The sequence below is a fragment of the Varroa destructor genome, unplaced genomic scaffold (assembly GCF_002443255.2).
Source record: "Varroa destructor unplaced genomic scaffold, Vdes_3.0 BEIS01000002.1, whole genome shotgun sequence".
Classification (NCBI taxonomy): Eukaryota; Metazoa; Arthropoda; class Arachnida; order Mesostigmata; family Varroidae; genus Varroa; species Varroa destructor.
Genome location: NW_019211455.1, coordinates 34,973,067 through 35,000,768, shown reverse-complemented (window position 1 = coordinate 35,000,768; position 27,702 = coordinate 34,973,067). Strand labels below are relative to the sequence as shown.

Sequence of the window (27,702 nt, the reverse complement as noted above, 5' to 3'; positions counted from 1 at the left end):
TTCGTGCTATTCTTTAAAGTGCTACGATATTGCGGTAAAGTGATAAAAAATTAAGAAGTCATTATGCAAAGTCATTATGCAATAAGTTAACAATCAATCGCTTGATTTGTAACGAAAAGCACTTCACCTTCCCATTATTGCCCTTACAAATTTCCAAGCTTTGTTTTATAGGCTTAACGGTTGGTAACCTGCCAGACATGATTAGAGCGCGGTTGTAGTGTGCCAAAAAGCATCCAGCTTCTACCAGTGCATTGACGATCTGGTGTGAGAGAAGTAAACTCGCCTGTATGTAGCGCCATCGGTCTCTATAGCGTTTGCGACAAATTAGATGAAGTAACATATGCTATTGAGCAAGATCAAGAATTCCAACTACGCCCAGTATACGTCGGTCTTCATCATGCGTTTCAGCCAATTCGCATGTCGAATCTGATCTGATTTTTTCTCCATCCTGGTACATAGTAATTCCTCTCTTCTCTAACCCCATCAAATGAACCCACATTGGCTTGTTGTTTAAATATTCGAAGCCATTTGGCACTAACGATGTAACCTGGCTGAAACTGCGGCCATCGAGCACCCGAGCGCCGTTTGTGTTACAACTACGTCTTGCAGAGGTGTTTTCTTCGCGGTTCCATTCTGCCAGTACATATTGAGCCCTGTCCGCATCGGTGGCCCTAAAAAAAGTGTGCTTACATTTTTGGACTTACAATATTGAAGTGAATGTTTAACTCTGTATATTTCAGGATGGGTCTCTAAAAGCATCAGCAACGACATTTTTAATATAATTTATTCCGTTTGCAGTTTCCACAGGCCTCACTTCCAGGAGTCTACAAAACGCTACATTTGACCATTTGACTGAGAATAGCAGTGTGTTGAGTGGATTGAGTCGATGACATCACTGCACGCAGAACTACTCAAACTTAGTCTTGCCTGAAACGCTCCCGTTAGACCTTAAGGCAAAGGAGAGATGAAGACTCTGAAAAGCGCGACCGAATAGAGGAGAAACAGGGTAGTAAACAGCAGCTCAAGCAGAATGGGCGATAATTTAAACAAACCTGAGGGCCCAAGTTAGACACTTTATGCCAGGTATCATCTAGCCTGAATCGTCTAAAGGGAATGGCCAACTACTTTTAATTCTTTTCACAGAACAGGACGACCCCCAACCATATCTACACAGGTTCGGTCTGGCCTTGTCTTAGATCGGCCTTTACTGCGACTAGAAAGTAAAGAATGTTACCATTCACACTCCACTGATGTGTCAACGATTAGGCGAACCTCACGGCAGAACAGAGATTCTGACAATACAAAGTCTCCCGATATGCCAAAGGAGCCTAAAAAGACTTGTCAGTTCGTATCGACTTGACAAGCAGATAACCCATTGGGGATTTGGTAGCCTCAGAGCTTTTTAGAGAAGAATATCGGTTACGTCGACTAAGAAGAGCCAAATTGGTGCAAACAGGCGATGCTACAATTAGACCAGCACATTTGGTAAGGTGAGAAATCCGGATGATGACTCAACCATTGGAACCGTCTCTTGTCGATTTATAATGTTGTTAGCTGAAAATCTGGGCCGAGAATGAAGTCTAAGAGGAGACATAGTTTTCGTGGGCGCAAGGGCTAACAATATTAGATATGTCTGCTCTGGGTGAGCCATTTAAGCCGTCACCACCTATTTAAAGATACTGTTTCCCCTGGATGCAAACTGTTAAATTATTTCAGCAACAAACGCGACCGCCTTTCAAAAGCGGTCGCGTTTGTTGTTTCTGACCCCTTACTGCCATTGTTAAAACTATTAGTTGCATCTGCTGATAGTTAAACCTCTTGGCTTTTCTACTGACCATCAAATTTTCACTTACGTAATGTGCAGATGGAATATTGGGAAGTACGATGTTTGTACCTAAAGTTGGTATTTGGAGTCCTTGCTGCTTCTTACCTGCAGACGGCGTTCTAGTTTGCAGCAAAAGTGTCGAACACAGGCTTCTCCGGACAGCGGGCCTTTTTCCGTTCGCTTTGACTACACAAGTTGTAAATTACTTAATTCGATCTACCCCCAATAACCATCATCCGGGTTTAACAGTTGCTTTCGAAAATGAACTGCATGGTTGTTGTTTCTTACAACTACGGTGTTGTCTCTGTGACGGCAGCTTCTCATCGTGTGTTTTAAGAGTCTGTACTAAGGTCGCAGTTCTTTCAGTACTCAGTCCTTAATTCGCTAGCAGAAAGCATATGCCCCGAGCCATCATCGATCCTAGAAATATCTTGCTCGAATATGGTGAATGTGTTGTTTGAAGGCCTTTTGCTAATCAATAGTGAAAGCCAACCCTAGCAAAGCTCTAGATGCGCGTGTCGCGAAAGATATTCTAACTACTACTATTCTGTCCAGTTTCATAGTGGCTGAATAATGTATTACTGACTGGCAACGAAACCTATAACACACGCCGCTAGGCGGCGCTCCATGAATGGTGCTTTCAGGCAGGCGCTTCGAAATAACAACTATCCGTAAAGCTCTTCCTTTTACTACCTCACAATAAATAATATTACAGAATATGTATAATGTACAATTAATATTTAGAGTGAATGAAAAGGCAACGATAAGAAAAAAGACTACTCCTTTATTTGCTACGCAACCGTATTTTGGTAATAACCAGTGCTACTGATTAGCATTGCGACTTTAATAACTAAATAACCTATACTTAAGCTCAAAATGTTCCGTTGGTGTACCTGCAGAAGGAATTTTATCCTATCGTTAATATGAACAAATTTTTATAAATTCCTGTCTTTATCCTTCCGTGATCTTATTATCACTATGATACATGAATATTGTTTTTCATTGCTAGAATTTGATACTTGCATTGTAATTTTAATATTCGTTAACACGCTTGGATTTTTCGTTTTCTCTGATTTATTATTTTTTTACTATATTCGCTCCTGATCCGTATATATCATTTTGTTTTCAGCCACTTTTTTACCGTCTTTTGCCCTGAAGTTTATTTAGTTGGTTCCTTTGGCGCTGCTGTAACTGGTTGTATGAGTGGTCTAAGCGCGGCTTTCTCTCGAGGACGACCTACGATTTGCCATGTTTCGCCTGGCCAGAGAAGCGATGATGCGTCTGCTAAGAGCTAACACCTCGATCTGCGATTGCTGGTTTGAGGTAGAAGAATGGTTTTTAAGGCGCGCAATCGTTCTTGCGCTGCAGCTGCTATGTTTTTCACGACAAGTGTGTATTATGTACGAGTCTGCAAAGTAATAACATTAATGTCGCGTGCACCTTGAGAGGAGCCGGCCCCGAATAATAAACATGTTTTGTGTTGTATTTGGTGAATTTTGACATTAACTGAGTCCGTATTGCGGTTTGTTGAATCACTGTAGTTTCCGGTGAGCGCATCGTTATACCGAAATGCGATCCGCTCCCTTATTGTATTGCTGGTTGGACCGGCCTTAGTGATCCTTAAACGAGTTGTTGATAAGGTGGGATATGCTGAGCATATAAATATTACGAATTATGTACTTCCTCAGTTTATTTCAACGGAATAAATGTTATAATGAGATGTCGTTTTTTTTTTGATAATGATCTTATCCCCATTATGTGAGCAGAGTTTGTATGCTTTTGGTTTTACCCGTTCTATGCAATGGCTAATTGTCTATTTATGTGAAGAATCCGCAAGCTATACTCAAGTGCATTATCTATCACTATAAGGTTTAATTCCTTAATACCGTGATGATGCATTTTCGCGTTGTTTAATTTACGTCTTCTAAGGACTTTTAGCACAAGCATATGATCTGCCGTTCTGAAAAAGACTATAGTCTTCATCAAGTAATAATAGGGTTTGTGTGCGTTCATAGAATTTATCTATTGGTAAGAGGGCATCTGTCTATTCCATGGCTCGCCGTTCTAAGAGTGCCATACTCGCTCAGATCTTCGTTAAACTCCGTTGCTTTTACTATTCACGTATCAATTTTAATAGCGCGTTCAGTATTCCTGTTTGATTGATGATGGTGAAGTGCACTTGACATGTGTGACAAGCCAGCTCGTGGTTGAATATTCAAACTTTTTTGCTTTCCATCTTGAATCAGCCCGTGTGCGTGTTGCTCGGCCTTCCATACCCTTTGAAACAGACGCTATCCTTCTTCGCTATTTGCCCCAAACTATCTGACTTAAAATATTTTTTGCTGATCTAGGGCGGTGGACCATTTTCTAGCAACGATTAATTTGTTGCGTATTCTCTAATGAGTTAGAATTTGCTGAAGCCTTGCTTTTCTTGTTTGACCAACTCTGCGGAATGGCATTAGACAGTTTTAGCAGTCTTCTCCTTTGCCTGTTTTATAAGCGGGTCTGGAATTCTATTGTATTCACACTATTTTGTGTCGCATATTTCTAATCGAGGTTTTTATCGAGGTTTGATATCTGCCCGTAAGAAATCTCGACTCAACAGTCTAAAATCGGGTTAATGTTTCCAGGTATGTATTTCACTATTATATTGTACTTCATAAGTTTAAGGCCCATCTATCGAGGTTATTTGGGCAAAAGTCTAAAGTTTTGAAAATATGCTTTCCGATGGATTATAATCACCATGATTTACACGGCCATAAGTGATTTCGTTATAGATGCTTATTTTAGTAATTGACTACAGAACGTCATTTAACGTTTTTTATGAAGAAATTTAACCAATCAAAATCAAACGGACGCAAAATTGTTCGACAATGTTTTTTTCGGTCCAGACGATAATTTAACCGTGGCGATGAAGTTTTGTTTGTGCTTAACTGACCACGTTGTATGCTTTCGATTGCCGCACCTTACATCGATAGGCCTCTTCAGAAATTTGAAGCATCAGACAGCATCAGTCGTTTCTGTTCGGACAATACCTTATAATAGGAATAAATGCTTCTGATGCCTATTGCGAATACGAAATCAACTTACATCTGGATCTATATTAATATCGCTTCCTCGATCGTTCGATGCCGTTTTCTCGCCTAACCTTTTTTGTGGTAGGCGGTTTTTTCTTTTCTTCTGTGATATAATAGGTACATTATTTCATATTGCAGTGAGTCCCACATTAAGTCGGTAAAGAGCGCGTTGTGGCCACTCTGTCTTGTTCAAAAGCTCCCGTAATCATGGCAAATCGTCCTTCCGCTTGAGATTCGAAGATGTGGTCATTTCCTCACAGGTCTTTAACCTCTTAAAATGACTGCGTAGCAACGAGCTGTCGTAGCCATTTTATTCAACTATCTCAGCTGTCTAAAAAGATACACATTTGACGAAAACGTTTAACTATTGATAGTACAACAGTAACACTTGTGTTATATACGTTTTACCGTAGTGATTCATAATAGGTTTAGTTAATAATAACTAAATACAGCTGAGCCTTATCATAACGGAAACAGTTAATCCCATTAAATCGTCGTGTTTTAGCGTTATTTCGTTTTTCGAACTGTGACTCTGCTGTATAATATGTGGCTGTGTTCGTCATCGATAGCCGTAGAACGGACATCAGCTATCTGTTCTCATAAACAAGCATACAACTGGTAGATCATCTGCAACTATTTGCAACAGGACGGAAGAAATCTATTCGTCGAGAGTTGACTTCAATTGCTGTGATCCCTTTTTACTCATCATATTGCCACCAAGACTTATTCGTCGTACAAAGTAGCCTAGAAACATAAAAATATTAACCGTTACTACGGATACGCGAGATCAATCTTCGTCGAATTAAAAAATAGTGGACGCGTTCTATGCCGTTCGATTAAGCTAAGTGCCGGCACTTCAATTAAAACTTTACCTCATGTTGTACCTAAATATAAACAAGAGTTACATCGAAACCTCTCACGTGTGCTAAAGGTGTTATATGTGGCGGCCATGATTATTCAATATAATTACCAGTTACAGTTTCAATTGCACACAAAAACGCTCACTAGTTATTTCCAAAATATCCCTTCCTTAAACCACAGATAACTTTTTTACCATTATTATTATTAGTTACCATTATCAAACGATTTTCAAACGAACGAGTGGCGCTCAAAGAGGTAACATTCCAAAAAAAATCCAGCGGAAGTAAGTTCTGTGACGGTTGAAAGCCAATAGTTACAAAAAGTCCAAAACGTGCAAAATGGAACAAAAGTTCTGAAAGAGGCTGGCCGTTGGAAGTTCTCTAGATGATCTAACTGGCAACTGATATTTTAAAATAACGTCAATTTATGTATAAAAGAAATACAGGTGTATCTGGCTTTTCAAACTATTGTGGTGATTTTTTAGCCTTTCTAAAATATAAACTCTATTGAGAATCGTCTAATTTCTCTCGTAAATATCTTACTTGGATTTTTTTAAAGTCACATGAAGACTGGCAATACCATAGACCGTCGATTTAGATGTGGGTGAGGTTCGCTTAATGCGTAATGGTCTATAGCTTATCTTCGCTCATACTTCAAAATCGACGCACTACAGTTGCTGGTGCCAGTTACTTGAATTTACCTCAATACGTCGTTTTACTACGTATTCAGGACAACTTTGTGAAATTATGGTTCCAACAGAACGGAGTTCCTGCGCGCTATTATTGTAATGTAGGAACATACCTTAATGAGAATCTTTCAAGCTGATGGATTAAATGAAGGTCTCTAAACATGAGACCAATAGAATTTTTCTTGTGGGAATACATTCAAAATGAAATCTCCGCCAGAAAAAAACTACGAGACTGAGAAATCTAAAACCCACAATTGAACTTGTGAATGTATAGCTCACCGTTACAGCAGTATATTTTCCAGGACAGTAATCACTTTGAACATTCGCAGTAAGGAGAAAATCTACATATCTTATGATTCTATAGATTCTTTTGCGGTTTAAATATTAAGTGTATGTATGAGGCCATGATCATTAAAACTACATACACATTCTTAGGCAATCCCATATATATGTGTGTCCACCCTATGTTTATTTATCCAATGGGTTGGCGGTTGCATTTTTGATAGCAAACTGTAACAAGATCTCTTTTAGACTAACTAAAAAGCTTGGTTCTAGCTTTGTGGTATCGGATATGCAGATTATGTTAAAAACCCACAAGCTTATGTACTTCATGTTTGCACGGGGTAGCATCAGGGCAACGTTAAAACATTAAGTTTTTTTACTACGCAGGCTCAACTTGGCAAAATCCTTTAACTTGGCTTTATTAAAGATAACGGTACATTTGGCTATAATAAAGAATTAAGAACCAAGAAGAGGTGTAGGGCCGCCTCTTACACCGAAAGGTATTGGCAATCGCGAATCTTAACAATACAGACTTTGAAAGTTATTTTCAATCTATTGGTAGAACTAAAAAGGGAAAATGTTTATGTGTTGAACGATACTACGTGTGCAGGTCGGCCTAACGTAGATTTGTAGCATGGACAGTGCTAGAAAAAGCATGGAAAACTGATTGATTACAACTTAGCCAAACTGAGCGATGTCTTTATTGGATTTCATTGTGAGTTCCGGTTAGACTCATGGCAGATATGTGACTTGTAAGTTTGTCTAATGCAATGTCGCCAAATGTCGTGGTAATTGTTTTCAAATGTTTGTCAAAACCTAAAAAAGGGTGCTGCAGAAGTTGTATTCCGATTATACTTTAGAGAAAGCCAGGACGCAAGTAAACTCAATTGGCCCCTGACTTAAAATTACTTGCTAGTGCTCATTAAACTGAGTCTGAAAGTCGAGTATTGTTATTTGGAGTCTCGCTTCTTAAAATACAAAAAAAAACACCAATTTGTCGATGAAACCATATGAGAGGGCGACCTAAGAGCTTCAAGAAAAATGAGTAATATGCATGGTAAGCTATAAAATGACACAGTTATGTCACATACTTCGAGTAGGTTATATTAGATTAGATTTTGACCAATTGTTACTCAGAGAAACGATTTTTCATATTCAGGGAAGCTCTTTTCTGCATGCCGAAAGCTGGCACCTTTTCTAATTTTATTCCTAAAGGTTTTTTATTGGACACTTTGCGATCCTTAGCAGAGGTCGAAGGAGCGATTCATTGTTACGAAAATTTATTTTCATAGCTGTCACAAGTTAAATCTATCAGAAACTTTTTATATGTGTCATTTCATTGCAGAGCCACTTAAGAACACAAACCTCGTCAACTGCGTGAATTCACAAGCTTGTTTTGGAATTTGTGCATTCAGAGCGATGCCCCTTTTCATACAAAAAGCAAATCATAAATATTTATCATATATAGCTCATCCGCTGGCTGCGCATTGATCATATCTTTGTATGCCTTGGCCTATCACTAACATGACTGGGCTGAAGGTACTTGAAATTGTAAATAATTCTCTTATCTGCTTTATACCTACTCTCTCTAGGAATTGATTTTTTAAATATGCCAGCTAAACAGCACACACTACAGCCCTGAAGATTGACAATGGGTCCATTTGACAATACCGCATACGAGGAATACAACCCACCCATAGACATACCGCAGATATTTCAAAAACAATTCAATCAACGATGGATTTAACCTGCACAAACAATTTCTGTAATTGTGTGTATGATAGTAATATCAAACTATCATGCACTGGTAGAGTTAAAAGTTATTAATCGACGGCTCAGTCGGCTACGTCCTACGTATCAAACATAGAAGAACATAGTCTACGGCCCCACCGTGTTTAAATAAGTGCCGTTAATTAGCTCCTCACTTCGAGAGAGACGTATGTCGCACCATGGTTAGGTGCACTTCATTCTAGCGTTACTGATTCGAGTAGGCAGTTAAAAGGCCTTTTACTTTGAAGACACCCTCAAAGTTGTCATCACAAGATGGCTACATTAAGTGGTCAAGACGTTGCTGTCTGTCTAGGTACTTTGGGTTAAACCAGCTACGAAAACTTTCTTTGGGTATCTTTGGATTTGGAACTTATTATAATATTACTTTAAACCAAAGTTTGCGAAAACGGCTAATTTAAGTGTCCATTAATCGAACTCTGGTCTATCGCTTCGTATGATTCATCCTTAACCATTTTTTAAAGGACCTCGGTTCAGTTGTACTATGCGGGCCAGACTTTACTGTTGAGATACTGGTCTGGTCCTGTGAAATATTTATATATGAAAACCTGGGCGCCAGATACTGGAGCGTTGGTTCAGGGCCAATTCTAGCATTATTACAAGTCTTCGTCACTATCTAGGACAGCTGAACTGCACATCTATTTTTGATTACTGTTTTCCAAGTATCATTATCAAACTCCCAGTAAACTAAAGACATTTTCCACGACAGGACTCTTCAAAATCTCCACATCGTACTCACGCGTTTTGTACTCAGTAAGTGGTAATAGTAGGGAGTCAGTAAAGGAAATTGAGAAGTAAATGAGAAATTTATTTATAATCGCTGTGCAGCTAGCTTTGTAGTTTCAAGTCCTCATTAATTTGTGTCTGCCCATAGGTCGATACGGGTAATGAGTGAGTATTTGATACAAATGAGTAAACATTATAAATTATTATATCATTTATCAATTATTTTCTATAGTTCAAGAACCACGGCATCATGATGGATGTAGTACGAGTGATTACGAGAAGCTTAGTTGGTTGTGACATTACAATAGTTTCAAGGTGTTTATTTTCATTGCGTATTTCTTTCCACTCTCTTTATTAAGCATAGGTTGAAAGCTTTAATTAGAATTGATTTAGTGCGTATAAATCTTCACTTCGCTGGAACGACTTGAGATGACAGTCTCTGTTCTGGATGAGATCATGTAACAATTAACAACAACGATTTTTATCATGATTCTGTTTTATAACGATTACATGAAAATAGAAGAGACTGATCTTAGATGGTAAAACATGCCGCCAGTAAAGATATCGAGTGTCATTTCGACCTAAAATTCAATTTTATTTGAGTTATAGGTTTACCACATCACGCAAAGACGTTAAGTTATCATTAATGTGGGAAACAATCGCTTAGCGCGTGTGTCGTCGCACAGCATTGTGGCAAAATACCCGTACAACTTTATCTGGTTCATTCGCAGATTCATCTTTCAAAAAAAAAAAGACGATTGACAAACTTGAATATAGAAATGCTGCAATGTACAGCCGATGAAACGGATAGTGCATATAAGACACTGCGTATATTCATAAAAATTACTCAAATTAAGAGAAAATGGATCAAAGGGCTACACCGTATTAATCTATGTAATCAGTTACCATAACAATACGCCACATGGACATTAACACATTCATTTAACCTTAATATTCGTACGACAAATGTCCCTGACAATTGCGATTAGGTTTCTTTTTTCGCAATGCCGATGAGCATGAAAACATGTAATATCATGACTCATTTGTCAGATAATCCGTTGGCTTGTTTAACTTAATATTTACTTGTTAGTTCACAGCTAACGATTGCGGACTCCAGTCACTATTGCACCGTAATTTAACAGCACCAACTACTCCATTGAATGATTTACTTTAAGTGTGCTTCAACAGCTGTCTCCGGATACTTACTTGTTTATATATAATCTTGTGAAAGATTATAGATAATAGAAAACGTAAGAAGCTTAAGAAAATGTAGTATAGTATAGAAACACAGTTGACATTTATTTTTCTTGTGTAATAGTAGTAAGTTCATATAGTCCGTTACGATCATAATAGACCTGGTCACATACCATAAGTTAATTGAAAATATGGGTTTCTGCGCATTTCAGAGTCAAATTTTCTTATTAATTGGTTTCGTCTTTTCCAGCTTCGTTCTTTTGTTTTCAATACAAGAATATCGACCACATTATATATGAACATTTGCTACTCGAAATTATTTCGGAGACCCCACGCAGGCCGTAGTCTTTTTCGGTTTTTATTTTTTGCGATAGGTAGCAATATGTCTTCATCTGAGTCGTGCATTGCTAGCGTAATTCTGACTTATTTCATAAGCTGGAATTTTAATAATACAATAATACCACAAATTGTAATGATAACACCACTTAACTGCGTATGAACATTTTGCATTTTGGTAGTTCCTCAGATCCTATCTACGGGATCGTGACGGCTGTTTCTATAGCTCAGAAGCCAATGAGCTTTGTAATAATGGTGAGTATTAAATTGCCAAGTGTAGAACAAGCGAAACGACTGGTATGTCACCCACATATATATATATATATATATATATATATATATATATATATATATATATATATATATATATATATAAAAGCACAAACACGGATATATCTGTGTTTGTATGTGAATGTGTGTCCAAGAGTTAGCTACGTTATGCATATGTTTTACGTAGTGCTCTTGATATATCGTATGTAGACGCACCCGAATCGTGTGAAGTACTATTTAAAATTGTTGTTGAAAGTAATATCGTATAGCGTAGTTATACATGTATGCGTCGGCTATACAAGCACCCAAAGTATTTTAAATCATCTTAATAAGAACCGCTCATTCATTCTATTCGGCCATATATAGCGGTACTCCGATATTTTCCTTTAGATCGTAGGTGCACGATGCGACATCTCGAAAAAGGCAATATATTACCACTATGACAGAAGTAACGAGTACATTATATGTGTACTCGAATATTTATTTAAAAGCTTTAAGGTCATGGGCTTCTACCGATAAATAAAGCACATTCTATTTAAAAGTGTTATGATTTTGTTGAACAATGAATGTAATTGAGAAATGAGTGCCGCTCTGCTGCCTTTTGAGAGAATATTCAGTTAGTTAATCTTGATTTTCGACATATTATATATTCTGCTTGTGCCTGCGGAATAAACATCATTGCACATCCAGTTGACTTCAGATAAGCACGGATCGCGAGAAAATTGTTGGAAAACTCTAAGAATATTAGACTACATTTAGCTTGCCTTAGCACTCTGTTTTAAACTAGAAACGTGTGCTAACAAGATAATAGTTAAGATTCACAGTAGCCTACACTGTTGATCATTAACCAATAAAGACTACACCAATGTACAAAGATATGATTCTAGGAAATGTGGTATATAAAAGGGAAGCCAAGCTTCATTTTGAAGCAAGAATTAAACGAAACTTCGTCGGACAAAAAATGTTACCATTATGTTTTCCTGCTTCATTGCTAGCTGAACTCTAGTAAAGCTTTGAAATAATGACTTATTTTTATCAGCTCATCCTTTGACTAACTACATTTAATACATTGATAACCCTCAGTCTCTATATTTTGAATTAATTCTCTATTTGGTATAGGAATTAGGCCCACTTTAGTAGGTACTACATAGTAAAGTAAAATGATAAACATAAAAATCGAATAAAAATATTACTACTTTGCAATGGCATCCTGTTGTTAATGTTTCGTCATCTTGCCACAAGACCTGCATCAAGACATATGTAAATGTATATCAAAATTTAATACAAATTAGTGCGTTATATAGTCCCTAAGCTACTATGCATCATTTAATGGTTCTAAAAGCATTCATAGTTGCTGAGCACATGGTTAGTCGTATTTTAAATCTAGGTGTGTAGGCAAAATGCTGAGTGAAAACAGAAAACCTTTAGCACAATGTGTCTTCCCTGACTTTAGAAACATTATTTTACCCATATGCCTATTTAAAATTCGTTTTTTTTGTCGGCTTCGTCGTTTAATGCAGGACATGCGGACTGGTGTACCGGTAGCATGGCTGTGATATGAGATTGCCTAATACAGCCGAGGTAACTGTAGATGGCTTACATGTAATACGTGAAAGTCAGTCCGGTGGTCGCTGCCATACGATATACCCAATATTCGTAATAATAATACTAGCTTTAGTGTGCTACTCGATGCTTGCTAGATCCTTAGCTCCAGCTATATTAGACTTTATAGGTTAGACGGTTTTTCGTTCAGTTATTCATTTGTGTGTTTGTAATAAAGCTTCACATGTCGATGTTAGCGATACATTATGTCAGTATCAAGCAACGCTGCGTCGTTTTGTCTCCGATGTATTTTTACGTATGATTTATTTTACGTGTGTATGTATGTGCTTGTTTGTCTCAGTAATTGCATAGTGTCTGTGAAATACAGAGTTAGTCAAAAGGGATGCATTTATATAAATGAACGGAGTGTCTTCAATGACTAGACGCAATAATCTTCATGATCATGTACTGCTTGCAGATCGATTAATAAACGTAGACAGCCCAGCAATAGTTGTATGTGCCGATAAGTGAACCCGGCGACAAGACGTTTAGTGCTCAGGATTTAGAGGCACAAAGTATTTCCTCCAATTAAAATGTAATCCTGAGTGTTTAAGGTACCTATATTTGCGATTTTTTTCCCTTTCATCTCTTTAGTTATTTATACTAGCTATTCGTTGCTGTTCTTATCCCTGATTAAGTGTTCAGTTTGTTGGTACAGCATATCATCATGCCAGATCAAACAACCTGAATGATGTAAAACAAACGTACACCATCGGTAAGTTACACAAGGTCCACTCAACTCTCGAGTCGTAAAAAACGTCAAGCAGCTTCAACAAGTTTGCTTGTTTTCACATATACCTAAAAACAGGGGCAGCTGGTGCGTATAGGCCAGGTTATATTAAAAAATGTCAACCCGGGGCAGATTAGTTTGTCCGAAACGAACGCAATGTCATAGTTATTTTTATGTTACAAATACTCAAATGTACGAATGTGGACTTGGCGTAAGTGAGGCTGAGAAAAAATGCTTAACGGTTTTTAGCACCCAGCCTAGCTAGCCCAATAATTCAACTCTATTGCTCCGTCATTTCTTGTATTGTTTATATTTAGTATCCATCGCCTAAATTTTAAAGTGTCGTATAGTTCATGCTATATAGTTTGTATACTTGCTTATATAGTTTAATACCAAACTATGCAGCACAATTAGTAACTGGGTGGCATAGTTTGCTACGATTTATTTGTATCATAGACCTTTTTCTACCCTCATTGCTATCATTTAGCTGCCGCCGATTCACTAAGTTGTAGACAGACATTAGCTATACAGATTTTTGAAAACAGTAACTGGCATTTCCATTAATCAATATTTTATTTCATAATTATACTGCAGTTGACCGAATGCCTCGATATGATTATGCTTGCTCAGTGTTAGCAAGCATGAATGATAAAGTGAATGTCACAACATATTTGATCAAGATCCTATTAAGACTTGTTTCAAAAAAGGCTACGTCTGTAGAGTCCAGGTGAATACAGAGCCTTATTGATATTGTGACAAGTCACTCAAAACAATGATGCACATGGGGTCTTTTTTTATTCTTGTATCTTTGCTTTTCTGGCCCGCCATGTAGTTTGTAAAGAAATCAAATCATAACCCCGTGATTTTAATCACGAAAACCACTTCCCAGAACATTGCGCCACAGGTTAGAAGCACCATGTAAGTATCAGCTAGCCCCAATACCGGCAGTGAATTAAAATTGATGGCATATATATAAACTATATCACCTTTGTTTTAGAAACACTTGCTAGTTGGCTGAAAACTATCATGAAGCCCTGGTTTGCGATAGTTTGTGATGGAAGTAGAGAGTAAGGCGTCTCAAAATCCAAAATGCCTATCGCATCGTATAAAACAAGTTTTACTCTATTATTTTAGCTTCAAATTAATGTTTCTGTTATTGCATCGTATGTATTATTGTTTCAACCTACTAACAGCAGGGGGCTAACAATACATATAATTCTAGCTGTTGACGTGGTTGACGACGCAGCAATGATTACAAAGGTGCATATTCGGAAAAAAAATTAGATTGAACAATACTGTGCACAGTTATACACCTGTTCATATAACTGCTATACAGTTTCGCATCCGCGTTTAGGATTGTGAGTGCATTGGGAGAGAAGATATTTTTTTTATTGCTGCCGTTGCTGCTGTTGCTTCAATACTGGGCGTTGGCGCCATGCAACGTGGAAGGGCGATCCGCGACCGGATGGACGAACGCCCTTAGGCCGTCACACGGATATGATAAAAACTTTTCTGTTAGTTTTGCTTAAAAAAGGGTGATTTTTGTTAAAGATCCAATAATGGTTCAGCGGCTCCTTTTCGTCTTTGTTTGATAGTGTTTAAACGGCGGTTGGCGGCGGTTATTCCCGCCACTGTCGACTGACCCTCATTACCTGTTATGCCACTAGCCGGTTGATTAGGTTCTCCTATGAAGCGCCTACGTGTTTTAGGAAGCTTTTCCCGGGCCTGCGTGTGACTGTAGAACATGGTGAAATTACTAACGATAACGGGAACAGGCAAGCCAATTGTGAGCACGCCAGCAAGGGCGCATAATGCACCAACTAACATGCCCACGTATGTTTTGGGCACCATGTCTCCGTAGCCAACTGTGGTCATGGTGACGATAGCCCACCAGAGGCCCTCGGGAATGCTGGTGAAGTCGTTTTTTGGGTTGACGCCAAGACGCTCCGCGTAGTAGACGAGCGAGGCGAAGATAACGATGCCGAGGACGAGGAAGAAGACAAGAAGCGCGAGTTCCTTGGCCGACGCCTTGAATGTGTGGATGAGAATCTTAAGCCCTCGAGAGTGTCGGGTTAGCTTAAAAAGTCGCAGAATACGAATAATTGAGAAGAAGTCTAGGATGTCAGCGTTCTCTAGGTCAGCAGCTAGGTACTGTAATAACATGTCGCTATAAAAGGACATTGTGGCTATAAAGTCAATGATGTTGATCGGGTCTCGGGCGAAGTCCAGCTTGCGCGGATTAACGGCAAATCGCACAACAATCTCGAAAGTGAACCAAGCGTTACACACAGATTCGATATAAAAGAAAGCGGCATGTGCATCTGTTTTAACCTTGTCTAATATCCAAGTATTAGAATAGTAGTTCTTTCCTTTCTTTCCATCGCTCTTCCAACCGTTTGGTGGAGAATAACGATTTTGATTAATGGTGTACTCGCTCAGGTTAATTGGTGTTTGATAGTAATTGACCTGCTCGATAGTTTTGTTAATGATTACAGGTACACGCATGTTGGGATGAGTCTTTAGGCAGAATGACACGATGCTAACACAGATAAAAAAAACCGACATGACCGCAATAAACTTAGCGTAGTGCGATGAATAGGGCTCGTCCATAAGCAGCCAGATTTTTGGTTTTACGGTTTGCCAGAAAGACATGCTGTTGTTAAAGTAGGCTTCTTCATAACCAAACTTTTTCGCGAGGTCTTGATCGGAAGGTTTCTCGTTCTCTATATCCAAAGTGTCCAAGATAGCGAGAGTCGCCTGCGTGTCTCGATACACCGTATAAGTCATCCAACAGCATGGTTCAACCTGCGATCGGAAAGATACAAAGAATTATTTGTTACTTGGCCATCCATTATTAAATGTTTGCCGCCTTCACTCCAGTCTACATATCGACTGTATTCCGGTTGAGTCTTAATCTAAAGAGGACTATCGCGAGAGCACATTATAGCGGTGAATTGAAGGGGAATTAATTGCGAGTAGTTAGCGATATGAACTAAATATTTTGAGTTACAGCGGTTACCTAAGCCGTTAGGCATTGCTTTAGACGGCTTACTGCCAACACGCAACGAAGTGTGTCTACGCCCAATTTGAACCTAAACCACCTCGAATCGCTAAGTTTAATAGGCAAACACGTTACCATTTCACTATCACGGGAACTTTATGCTATAGAACTCATTATGCCACCAATGGTGGCAAGAAAGGCGTAGGTAGGTCTTTTTAGAAGCAAGTTCCTAACGTGCTTTTAATAAGACATTATAATCATTCAAAATTGCCGGGCAAGAATAGGAATCCAAATCAAGGCCAGTAATATGACAAACGCTAATAATAATAAGCGAGCGCCTTACGTTCTATTTTTTATACTCCTCTAATATGTGATCGAAACCTATTTATATAGAGATGGCAATCTTGCCCCTATAGCAAAATGATTGAACATATCATTGGAAAAATCGTTGAAATTTAAGTGCAATGGCCTGATCTTTTTCTGTTATGTTCTTTGTTATCTCCCTTCTTTTGTTATCTAAAGTATTCTGAGAGCTTTGCGATATCCAACGATAGTCAGTCGTCACATAGTGGAACAGAACTACCGGTAAAGAGAACAGAACTTACTAGTAACTAAGTCAACCATTAACTTGAAAACAAAATAAGTAGCCTTTTGGTTTCCTTGAAGCTTGACCAGCTTGAAGCTTAGATGAGCTTTTTGGAAGCTAACAATAAAATTAGTGTACCGTTAGGTTACGAATTTAAAGAAACGGTTTCTGTGTTCTGGCTCGTAAGTTATTACGAGTTACACTATAAATTCGCTTCTTACTATGCACTGCCTTGAGTTCCAAGCGGTTGTTTTTGGTCCGTACTATTCTTAAAACATTTGCTATGCATCTAGAATCTATAAGGTCAATTCCAATAGGAGAAAAGATTCGATGAATGAATAATAGAGAAACCTAAAAATCATTCTACCCCTAAAGTTATTTTTTAAATTACCACTACTTGGTTGTGAAGCATTCGTAAGGACAAGCCAACTGGGGCGCGTGCTGGAAACTGAAGTAGACACCTACACTAAGTATAATATAAATAATAACTAAACTATGATAAAGTTCTAAAAGCAGCAAATGAGAAGAAACGAAAAATATAAATTCAGTTTTCGTCAATAATGCGAAAGACGGGCGCTAAAGGATTTCTATTCATAAATTGCTAAAAAGGACTATTCGTGAGGTTCACAAAACGTATAAGAGAAAGGGCTCACATACAACAATGCTTTTTTTGTTATAAACTACTGCATCAGTTAAAAACATAAGGTTAACTCTAATAATGCGCTGATGGTACCACCCTTGAACTAAAAAGCTTAATTTTTTCGAATAACGTTAAGTATGCGCATCTTTATATTCAGATAGTAAGGTAATGTATATTTCTTGCTTTATTAGCAGCGTTTTATATAACGCCCAAAGTAAATAGCGTTAGTTTTTGAATTACACAAAAACAAGATCTTTAATTTAAGGACTAATTATGGGGTAACTGAGTTTACTATTTTGGTTTTAATTTCAATGGTAGTATAACGCAGAAAGTATAAGGTGTCGTTGGGAGTTCAGGCTTCCTTTATTAATTTCCATGATATAGGTGCAAATATTTAAGTTCAGCAGTAGCATATTTAAGTTGACAATTCAGGCTTTTTGTCTATTTCTCCAAAGAAAGGTTAATCCATGCAATTGTTCGCTCAATAAAATAATATTAAGATTATATCTATATACATACGTACATACATACATCACATATGGTGTATCAAAAAATTCAGAGATTCATGGTGTAACAAATAGCAGTACTTCTCTACCAAACACATATCTACATATCTGAGGTAAAGCAAAGCTCTACCATAATTAAAACGGTTCTAGACCTACCACTGGTTACACTTAAACTTTGGATTTCACAAACTTTTTTGATATCTTAGTATTTGTTTTGGCCATGAAGTACTATCGTGCTGATAGCGTATGTGCAACGACTATGTGCCATATTTTGAAAAAAGAAAAAGTTATTGACAATGCTGTGGACGGACAAAACTAATATTATTATATATTGTAAAATACGCTAGCCAACGCACATTTAGCGAGCGTAGTTATCGCAAAAAAAAGGCACGCTTCTAATTCATTTCGCCAGAAATGTAAACAACCACATTTTATAACATTATAACACAGAAACAATAACATTTTACACAAAATAATTCGTATTCATTTGTATTGTTGGTTAATGGATGGCATTCATTTTAATAATACAGCATGAAACACATTTACAATGAGTGTTAACGCTATTATTCACCTCTATATAAAAGCCACGCCGTTCAATACGAGCGATCTCACGCGCGTTCATAATTGTTCTATTGCACACTGATCATTATTGCGAACGACTAGAAAGGAGTATATCTGCTGAATTAAGCCTATTCCGGAGTCTATAGATAGACGCCGTTCTTCAGACAGTGCCGGTATGTCCCGGTGGGTGGAGTGTTTTTCTACCAAAATTTGAGGGGTACAATTTGCATTCGAATTGGAGCATGGACACATCGTTTCATGCTGAGAGCAAGTCGTGTGGTAAAACGTCTAACAGCGGTACGAGACGTATTTTTTAGAAGAATACGTACCAGAAAATATTTAGCTTTTTAGGTAAAGGCACTAAATCGTATTTACTTTGGGGCAACAAGATCGTTATTAACTGGTCGCATAGGAAGCAGCTTTCGAATTTACTGCCTTCACGCCGTTGTTAGTGTTTCCATAAGTTTATTTAAAACTAAAAACTATTTACATCTCGAAAAAAAACAAAGTATACTTTTTATTATAAAATGATGTGTGTTATTATTACACAGGGTAGATTACCCAAACTCAGGCTAGGAAAAGTTGTTTCTAGGACACTATCTAAATAAAAATAAATATTTTAACAAAGTGTTTTGTATGTATTAAGGTGTCATTTCTGGTCGTCACATTCAATCTAACCTTTATGTACCGCGATGACAACAAAGTCGAGCGGAATATAATTTTAGCCGATATTTGGTTAATTGTCCTGTTTTATAAATAGTTATATAAATAAATATAATTTCCTTAGCTGAATTTAATGAAAAATTAGCTGAATTACCCTGTATATATTGAGCACTGGAAACAGTATAACTGTTAAGAGTGTAAACGAAATTATGCATACCTGCATTTATATGTGATTGGGATAGCATTGTTGTGCAACAATGTATGGAAGAAGCTATTTTGAAAATCCAAATAAAGTTTATCCAAACATACAAACCAAGGGTCCAATCGGACTTTTTCAATTTTTCTTTTCAATTTAAAAAGAAATTCAACTTCAAACCGATAGGTTTGAAGGCACTATCACCAATCAAAAATCAACAGTACATTAAGACTTTATGTAGCTTTGTCAAACGCAGCTATCGCACGGGTCATAATTTTCAATTATTTACATACTTTTCTATCATTTTTACAGGTAAGATATATCTAAAGCGTAGGAAATCTCACACAAAAGCCCTGCTCCACATTAGACAGAATACCACTAAAGAGTTCGGGCTCATCTACTTTGACCCCGAATTGATGGTTATAGGGTGGTACTTCAAAGCTATGGCTTCCCTACCTCTTAAAGCTCACGTAATTATCAGGACATTATAGGGTAAGAAACTCTGTCAAATCTTTTCGAAAAATAGAATGATTTATTTTCACTACAAGACAGTTACTGCTGCGCACGTGTGGTACATATTGAGTTGACAAGTATATAAATTGCAGCCATAATTGAAAACATATTTATATTTTGAAATAATATTACCAAGTATGCGCCGTTTTAATCGATTATCATCTGCCATTTTTCTGGTAATGCCATCATTCCATCGCCATAAAGCTTCTCAGGTTTCTTTGTGAAATAAGATATGATACGCGATTTTTGCATCCCTCCATTGACACTAAATTAACACCATTAAGAGAATTCTGCGGAGACGGAAACAGACGATAGCTATGCGGAGGATGCATTAAAATGTTCCATACAAGTTCCCGCAATATTTTCCAGATAGCTGAAGATGTATGTGATCTGGCATTCTCATAACGGGAGACGACTTTTCCTGTTCACAAGTTCCGGTCGATTTTTTTAATTGACTTATATTTCATTAGCTGTTGACGGCAGGGGTCTTAGTCGATCGCTTTGCCAGGCAACAACAACTTACGAGATACGCTTTTTTTTTCAGTACTATTAAATACACAACATCACTTTCTTTTCCATCGCTGTGGGCTTTGTCACATATTGAAAAACATTTTTTTAATTTGCAAATTTCCATATTAAGTGATTCAATTTTCATCACCTTTGATCAGCTGCTTTAAAACGGATCCGATCTCGTTGCATTTCTGTAAAATTTCGCAGATCAAACTATGATAGACTAAATTACTTTGCGTCAATTTGTATTGTGCCCAAGCATCGAGCGGTTTTTTGCAGCCAGCTTTCTTCAAATGGTTTAACACTGTTTGGTAACGGATATTTAGTTTCTTGCTACTCACATTTCGGTGTTGCTTAACTTTATAATAGTTTTACCATTCGTTTCCTTAATTTGTCCCCCAATACAAGGAGTATATTTTGCACCGACATTTTTAAAACCAATGCGATAGAACCGTCTCCAGGCCATTTCATTCGATAAAGTATCTTGTAAGAATTTTTTCATGGCCCTAGCCATCTATGGCTTTTTTGGTAAAAGTTGTAAAATTTAGCGAAATACTGCAGAATTTTCACTAATGTTTAACAAGCACCGTTCTAGGTCTGAGTAAAAGCATTCCAACAGTTTGTACTGTATACTGAACATTTTCAACCAGATGTTGCATATAAGTTTCCGAATTTATCACGTTAGATACAGGAAGGCTTCGTGCATAGGTTCCAGAAGCTTGTTACATTTTTGCAGCACAATTTACACATATGCAACTTAAGCACTGAAATCTCCCTTAATATAGAAGCACTAATGCTTGCGGTCTCTGATGATGAGTGATTTTCACCCTGAAGCTTTATTCCACCTACGATTTCGTTCATTGCGCATATATCGATAATTGATCTTCTTACATATCCCAAGGAAGTAAATATCGAAATATCATTGACTAGCCAGCAACTCTGCAAGCCTGTCTTGATAGACCGTCGTGCGGCTCGGTTTCGTCTGGTCAACGCTGAACGTTGAAATGGCCGGTAATCACAAAAGGAGAGGAAAATTGACAGATTAACACTTCCAGTCAATTGAAGAGTTTTCCGCTAGCACATGCGTTGATTCCGAATCAGCCGGCCAAACACAGGCCGCTATGAAACTTAGTTGACGCAAGATAAAGACGTTACTCCCAATTAGGTACGGCGTGAGGTCGTCTATCTTATGATTGCAGAAAAGGAAGATCTTTCTGTTAGGACGCACTGACCAGTTATTCTTCAATGCAGGGCAATGCGCAGAATAGAAACGCGGTAAGTTATAAAGGCCAGTTGACCAAGTCTCCATTAGTACGAAATTGTTTATTGCGTCTGGGCCTTCTCACAATTCCACTGTATAAATTTAGCATTTCCTCAAGCTATGTGATCGTCTCGCTAACAAATAGTTTTTAGTTTATCGGATATGGTAGTACCCCTAGATGCACCGCATTCTACACTACTACTGCGTACGAGTCTTTTTTGCACCGTACCGAAAGCGCCCATGTATTAAAAGCATGGACGCCATATTTCGAGACATACAAAAAGTTGCGTTTATGTTAATACTTTAGCGATCAAGCTTTGAAAGAAGAGTTCCATCTCATTTCTCAATGACTTGAGGAATATATAGTGAAAATGTCACTGTATTTATGCTCAACGCTCAGTCCTCTATTCCTTATTGCGCTTTCCAACATCTTCTATAACTTAAACAACGTCTGGTCAAAGCAACTTCGGACAATCAAGGAACTTTTCACTATTCGATTCATGCTCTGAAATTTAAAAAAGAGTTATAGTGCAAATACTCTAGTCTAACAGCAGTGGTTTTGATACCTCGGCTTTCCTCCGATATCTGCGTAACTCGAACATCAAGGTTTACATCTGGTTAAAGGCAGCGATTTCTAATGGTTTCTCAATTTCTGGAACAGTGCACTGGTAATATGTTTTCTTACCACAATAGAAAACACGTGGTGGTCTAATTGACGTCGTGCGTAGACACACTTGAAAGTTTCGAATTGGGAATTAGCCTCCAGTAGTTTGGTACAAGACGCCTTAGTCACTGAACGTAAATTTAAGATGCTTATCTTGGACCAGGCGCTTCAGCGTGGAACGCGCAGTTTAACTAATGCTCCACTTACAATGGCAATTAATATAACCTCTCATATTTATCAAATACGTCCAATCAATAATGGATTTGACAATGACATAGTACTGCATACGGAATAGCGTAAAGCAAGTCTAAGACGAAAACATTGTCCTTAAGTTTATAGATTCTAATAAAACAGCTTCGCACATTCTTCGCAAAACGAACGTCTACAAATATTGATTTAGGACACTGGTAGGCGAAAGGAATAACTACTGTCGCACTATAATGTATGTCTACAGTAGGAAAATGAATCCCTCTGCATGAGTCTTTTTGCACACTGCAGCAGCGTGTAAAAAAGTCCTGTGGAAGTATCTCTAACATATGTAAAATTAGACAACGTTGTTGACTTATGACTTTTTTTACAAGTCAAAAATACGGCAGCAACTACCACTATGTGGAATGTTAAAGGAACAAAAGGCTAAGGAGCATGATAGTTCCTACCGGATATAGAATCTACCCTATCATCTTGAATCGCCCTTGACTATTTATTCAAAAGCATATTGTCGGTTTATACTGAAAGCATGATAACCCGTTGCGTTAATAAAGCTTATAGACTCTATAATTTGTATCGAACTCGATGCTTTGGGGATTCTGGCTTATTGGTCTGCAAGAGGTCAGCACAATCTATTAGAATGTTTAACCTTATCTAAGTGTCTAACCAAGGAAGTCTGATGCATTGAAACTGGAAGAGAAAACGAATCTTTTCCACTGTCTAACCCTCCCGCATAATAGCATATAATCTGCTAAAAAAACACTACAATTGATCATACAAAGAAGGAGTTACGCATTCGTTTACAGTAAGCTGTCAAAGAAAGATGCTTCCTGATGACGCTCATTTTAGCCCTGCAATGCAGAAAAGGTTAAAACAGTCGAATACTGTGCCTGTAGGTTCTTAGACAATTTTTTACTTTTCTTAGACGCTTTGCTTTAACGAGGCTTGTATACACAAGCTTGCATATAAATCACAAATTTCCTGATTTTCCTAAACCGAAGCTTTAAGGGGTAGACGAGCTCAGACATCGGCCCGGGCGACACACTACACGCGGTGGCCAGTGAACCGGATAAATTACTGTTGCAGAAGCATGGCAGACATAAGTGTGGCTAGCAAAGGCTACTGTTTCACCGGTTAAGGCGCTCAATTATACGCAAACCACTCGCAAATAAAATTTCTCAATTCTGGAAAAAGAGTTAATCCAGCTGTTCACTGACAATTCCTTTCATTGAGACGATTAGCTGATATCGAACGACAAAACACTCACGGATACACTACATGAAGTAATACCCCGTTAACGATTTTCCGATAGTCATCGCAGGCGATTTGTTAGCCGAATCTTAGATAAATATTAATCTTTTTATTATAATTATTATGATTAATAATAATAATATAATATAATTATATTATATATTATATTATTATATAAAGACAAATATCAATAAATACTAAAAATTAAATAAAGTAAAAATTCTCTCGTTGGAGAAAATTTAATGAAACTTTTTCCAACGAGAGGATTTTCGTGACGAGAGAAAAAATATTGTGCACAATCAAGGGTTAGGCTGTTCAACCCCCCTTTTATGGCGGTCATGATGCGTAACGTAGGTCGTAATAACCTTACGGCAGTGACTTGTCGTCGGCTCTCTTCGGTGACTGACGGTCGGGTTCTGTCTACCTTCAAGATATGTATACTCATTTCGTTGAATTTTTTTTATTATCATCTGTTTTGAATCGCTGAAATAATGTAACTGTATAGGGCTGAGAGATTATGTGTTGAAATTAGAATTTCCGCTTTTCTTTATATAAAATCGTTGCCTTCTTACACCAGTAAATGTTTTATCGTCAGATGGAGACACCGATTTTTGCTATTAGCATGAAAACCGTGGAGAGTGGCCTAGATATGGTAGAGAGTGTACCATAGCGACCTAATCTTTTTATCCAAATTTCTAATAACCTAGTTACTTACCAGGGATATTGCATCGCTGCTAAGTATGGTCCTCCCATTTTATTACAGCTGAGAACATTGGATATAGTTAAAAATGGAGTTACTGAAGTGGATATTACAGAAGCGTAATGTTTCCCGTGATATGATAGCTCTTAGGACCACACGGGAAGTGCACAAAGAAGCCGACATTAGAAAGTATCACAAATATATGTACGTACAGTATATACATTCGAGCATTTGAGAAGTGGTATGAGCGTCTAGTTGGGTGAAATTGCGGGAATTGAGCACAATAACAATCCGTTCGTATAGTATGAAATATATATGCCATTTTCATAATATCTTTTGTCGTGAATACTATTGACAAGCAAAATTCATGAAAATTGCATATAATTGGTCTTATTCACGATACATTTTGTTTAGTGATTAATGGCATTGTTTTTACTATAAATTATTGAAATCGACCTTTGGAAATAAAAAATGGTACCCGTTAACTTCTTTCGAAGACAGTTCCGTAGGATTGCTACTAACGAAGTCAGCTTCGTATCAAACGTCTCGGTTTTCAACTATAACAGTATTTTGGAAATAGAGAAATTTTTTTTTGGGATACCGTTCAGTCTCACAGCTTTTTTTGACGTGTATTTATATGACTACGTCAATATAATTTATGAAAACGCCAGGCACGAGACCTGAGAAATGCGGGACAATAACTCAGATTTAAAATTATTACAAACTGTAAATAAATATATCAATATCATGTTCCTATCCTTCATACCTAACAAAGAAGGGAGTAACTTATGAGTGACCCCACTTATAACATTAAAGTAACCCGAGTTTTGCACTTGGCCTTTGGTCTACTCCAACAACCTTGATGCTCTATATTTGGAAAAAAATTACCAGCAAAATGTAACCTGCTCAAAAAAACTTATATGTGAAAAAAAGCGTGTGAATTAAACCAAGGTTGAAACACACAGCGGGCTATCTACTGACCTGATTTGGATCAAGACCCCAGTATTCGAGTTCATCTTCGAACAGTGGACCGCAGACGTTTGTGGGGTAATGTAGCTTCCCGGTACGGTAGTAGTTCAGAATTTGTGCAAATACTCCCGGATGTCGATCAAAAAAGAATTCATTAAGTAATGGATCATAGTTGGCGAGTGCCTCTGTGAGACGCGATAGGCGCGTGGCAGGAATCTTCTTTAAAGTTTGTTTATAAGTCTCGAATCGAATACCACCAACGTTAAGAACAACGCGGTTTTCCGCGTCAACGAGTCCACGGGCCGCATGCATCGCGCAGATTTGACAATAACACAAACGCGCCCTTCCAAATCTACATGCGTACGATTAGCTGTACTGGCTGGTTTTAGATTGGTTGATGTTAGGGTTTAGAAATAATGAAGGCTATGCCACTTTTATACAAACGTACGTAAATCGGAAGCAAAACGTACGCCAAAAGATGTCAGCTGCTTTTGGCACAGCCCAATTGTGTAAGGCTGCCCGAGGAACCCATTGACCGGCCAACGGCCGACGCACGGATTAAAATTCAGTCACGTCAAATATTCAGTAGGCGCGTTAGGTTACCCGTATAGCTCGTCTCTAGTCAAGTTTGATGATGCTTTCATGAATACCATTTTTAATCTAGTTATCATCACAATAACACGCCGTATTATTAGTGTTATTCTGGCGGTGGATAGATATCGTTTTCTGCATGCGATGATTATCATAACCTGGAGTCGAAGCAGGTACATCACAAGATTTCACATTATCACAACCTCGAAATGTGTTAATTAAATGAATAAATATAGCAGTATTAGCAGCTGTTGAATACTTTGCTATTGTCGCTATCTTTGTTTCAGTAGTCATAATTTTTAGGATGGTCGCGGTAGTACTGGAGTTGTGTGTTTAAAGATTGATACAGCGGTACATTTATCCAAGTTACCAAGCGGTGGCAGATCGTACGACGACGGGAGTCACCGTTGAGATTGTGCTACTTTTGCTAAGAATCTTCTTTTCCAAGCTTTGTGTTTCGTCCTTTTTAGCTCTTCCAACAGTGCAATAGGAAAGCAAGATGTTTAAGTTGGCTTTATTTACTTTTTTCGGACAGGCTCTGAATATGGAGATACCTGAGCCATCAATGTTTATTTAATTTGTGAGTGACAAAAAAAGCAGATAGGAAGTGTTGAACACGGTAGTAATCAACTTTAGGTCAGTACTTTTTCACATAACGAAGCGGATTTTAGCACGTCCAGTTATTCGCAAAGCAACTGTGGGCCGTACATTTGGCATTGTAAACATGTCTCTTACACCACATTTTTGACTTTCACAAGCTCCAGTCCTAAAACTACTTGCGAGCTTCAAGTAACTGATTCGATGTACCGCCTCGTGTCCCTCAGCTGCGTTTACTTCGACGTAGGGCACAATATACGTAAAGGAATATTATTGCGTTGAAATAGATCCGTTCGTCTGGCAGAGCACTTATTACTTCGTTAAGAATTCACTTTGTTGTCAACGTCACCCAGAGCCCTATAAAGCAAAGGTTTCTTTACTCAGGAGTGCGTACCTGTTGACGGTTACGTAGTGCTGCGACAAAGCAATCTATTCGTATTATTTACACCACGCGTTGCGCCATACCACTAGATCCCTGTTACGCTCTTGATGTGGGGTTTGGCGCAGATTTCTTGTGATATGCCCATGCAATAGTTATTGTTAAAACGACAGGTCTGTTTTTCTATTGCTTCACCTCCTTGTTTACTGTCTTTTTAACTAAGGCAAGGACCAAAACGAGGAAAAGAATAAGGCCTGCACTGAGGTATTCAGCAGACCTTTAAGCCAGCCATTGATGCCTGGCTGCTTTCTTGGAGTGTGCACGCATGCGCGACCTGGTATCACTCACACAACCGTTGAGGTTTCGCCAACTAGCTAGCTACCCTTCTGCCAACATTTTGCTGAGGGCCTCTCTCCTTTTCTATCCGCTCAAGCGATACGCCAACAACTCTGCCTCGGCGCGACTTATAGTTCTTACTCCCTTTCCCTTCCCTCCTCACTCATTTTCCACAAACTCCTGCGGACGCCT

General features: G+C 38.0%; 1 protein-coding gene across 3 annotated transcripts; it reads right to left on the bottom strand.

Moving 5' to 3' along the window:
• Window positions 1-2,589: 2,589 nt before the first annotated feature.
• LOC111244651 (potassium voltage-gated channel protein Shaw-like) lies at window positions 2,590-27,611 on the bottom strand. Of its 3 annotated transcripts, XM_022791956.2 has the most exons (3): window positions 25,620-27,611; window positions 15,032-16,184; window positions 2,590-5,646 (listed from the first exon to the last, which is right to left on the bottom strand). In XM_022791956.2, exons 1-3 carry the CDS (start codon window positions 25,917-25,919, stop codon window positions 5,561-5,563), a joined length of 1,539 nt encoding a protein of 512 aa, XP_022647691.1. In that variant the 5' UTR covers window positions 25,920-27,611; the 3' UTR covers window positions 2,590-5,560. The 3 variants fall into 3 exon arrangements, with proteins under 3 accessions (XP_022647691.1, XP_022647690.1, XP_022647693.1); XM_022791955.2 differs by lacking the exon at window positions 2,590-5,646 and having other exon boundaries at window positions 9,819-16,184; window positions 25,620-27,610; XM_022791958.2 differs by lacking the exon at window positions 2,590-5,646 and having other exon boundaries at window positions 9,819-16,184; window positions 27,190-27,610.
• Between the last annotated feature and the right edge of the window lie 91 nt (window positions 27,612-27,702).

What these genes read in the sequence shown, in the direction of transcription:
- LOC111244651 (XM_022791955.2), bottom strand. Translation starts at nt 25,919, where the DNA reads ATGCATGCGGCCCGTGGACTCGTTGACGCGGAAAACCGCGTTGTTCTT. An exon ending in GGGGTCTTGATCCAAATCAG is followed by an intron (nt 16,185 to 25,619) that starts GTCAGTAGATAG and finishes TTCCGATCGCAG; the next exon opens with GTTGAACCATGCTGTTGGAT.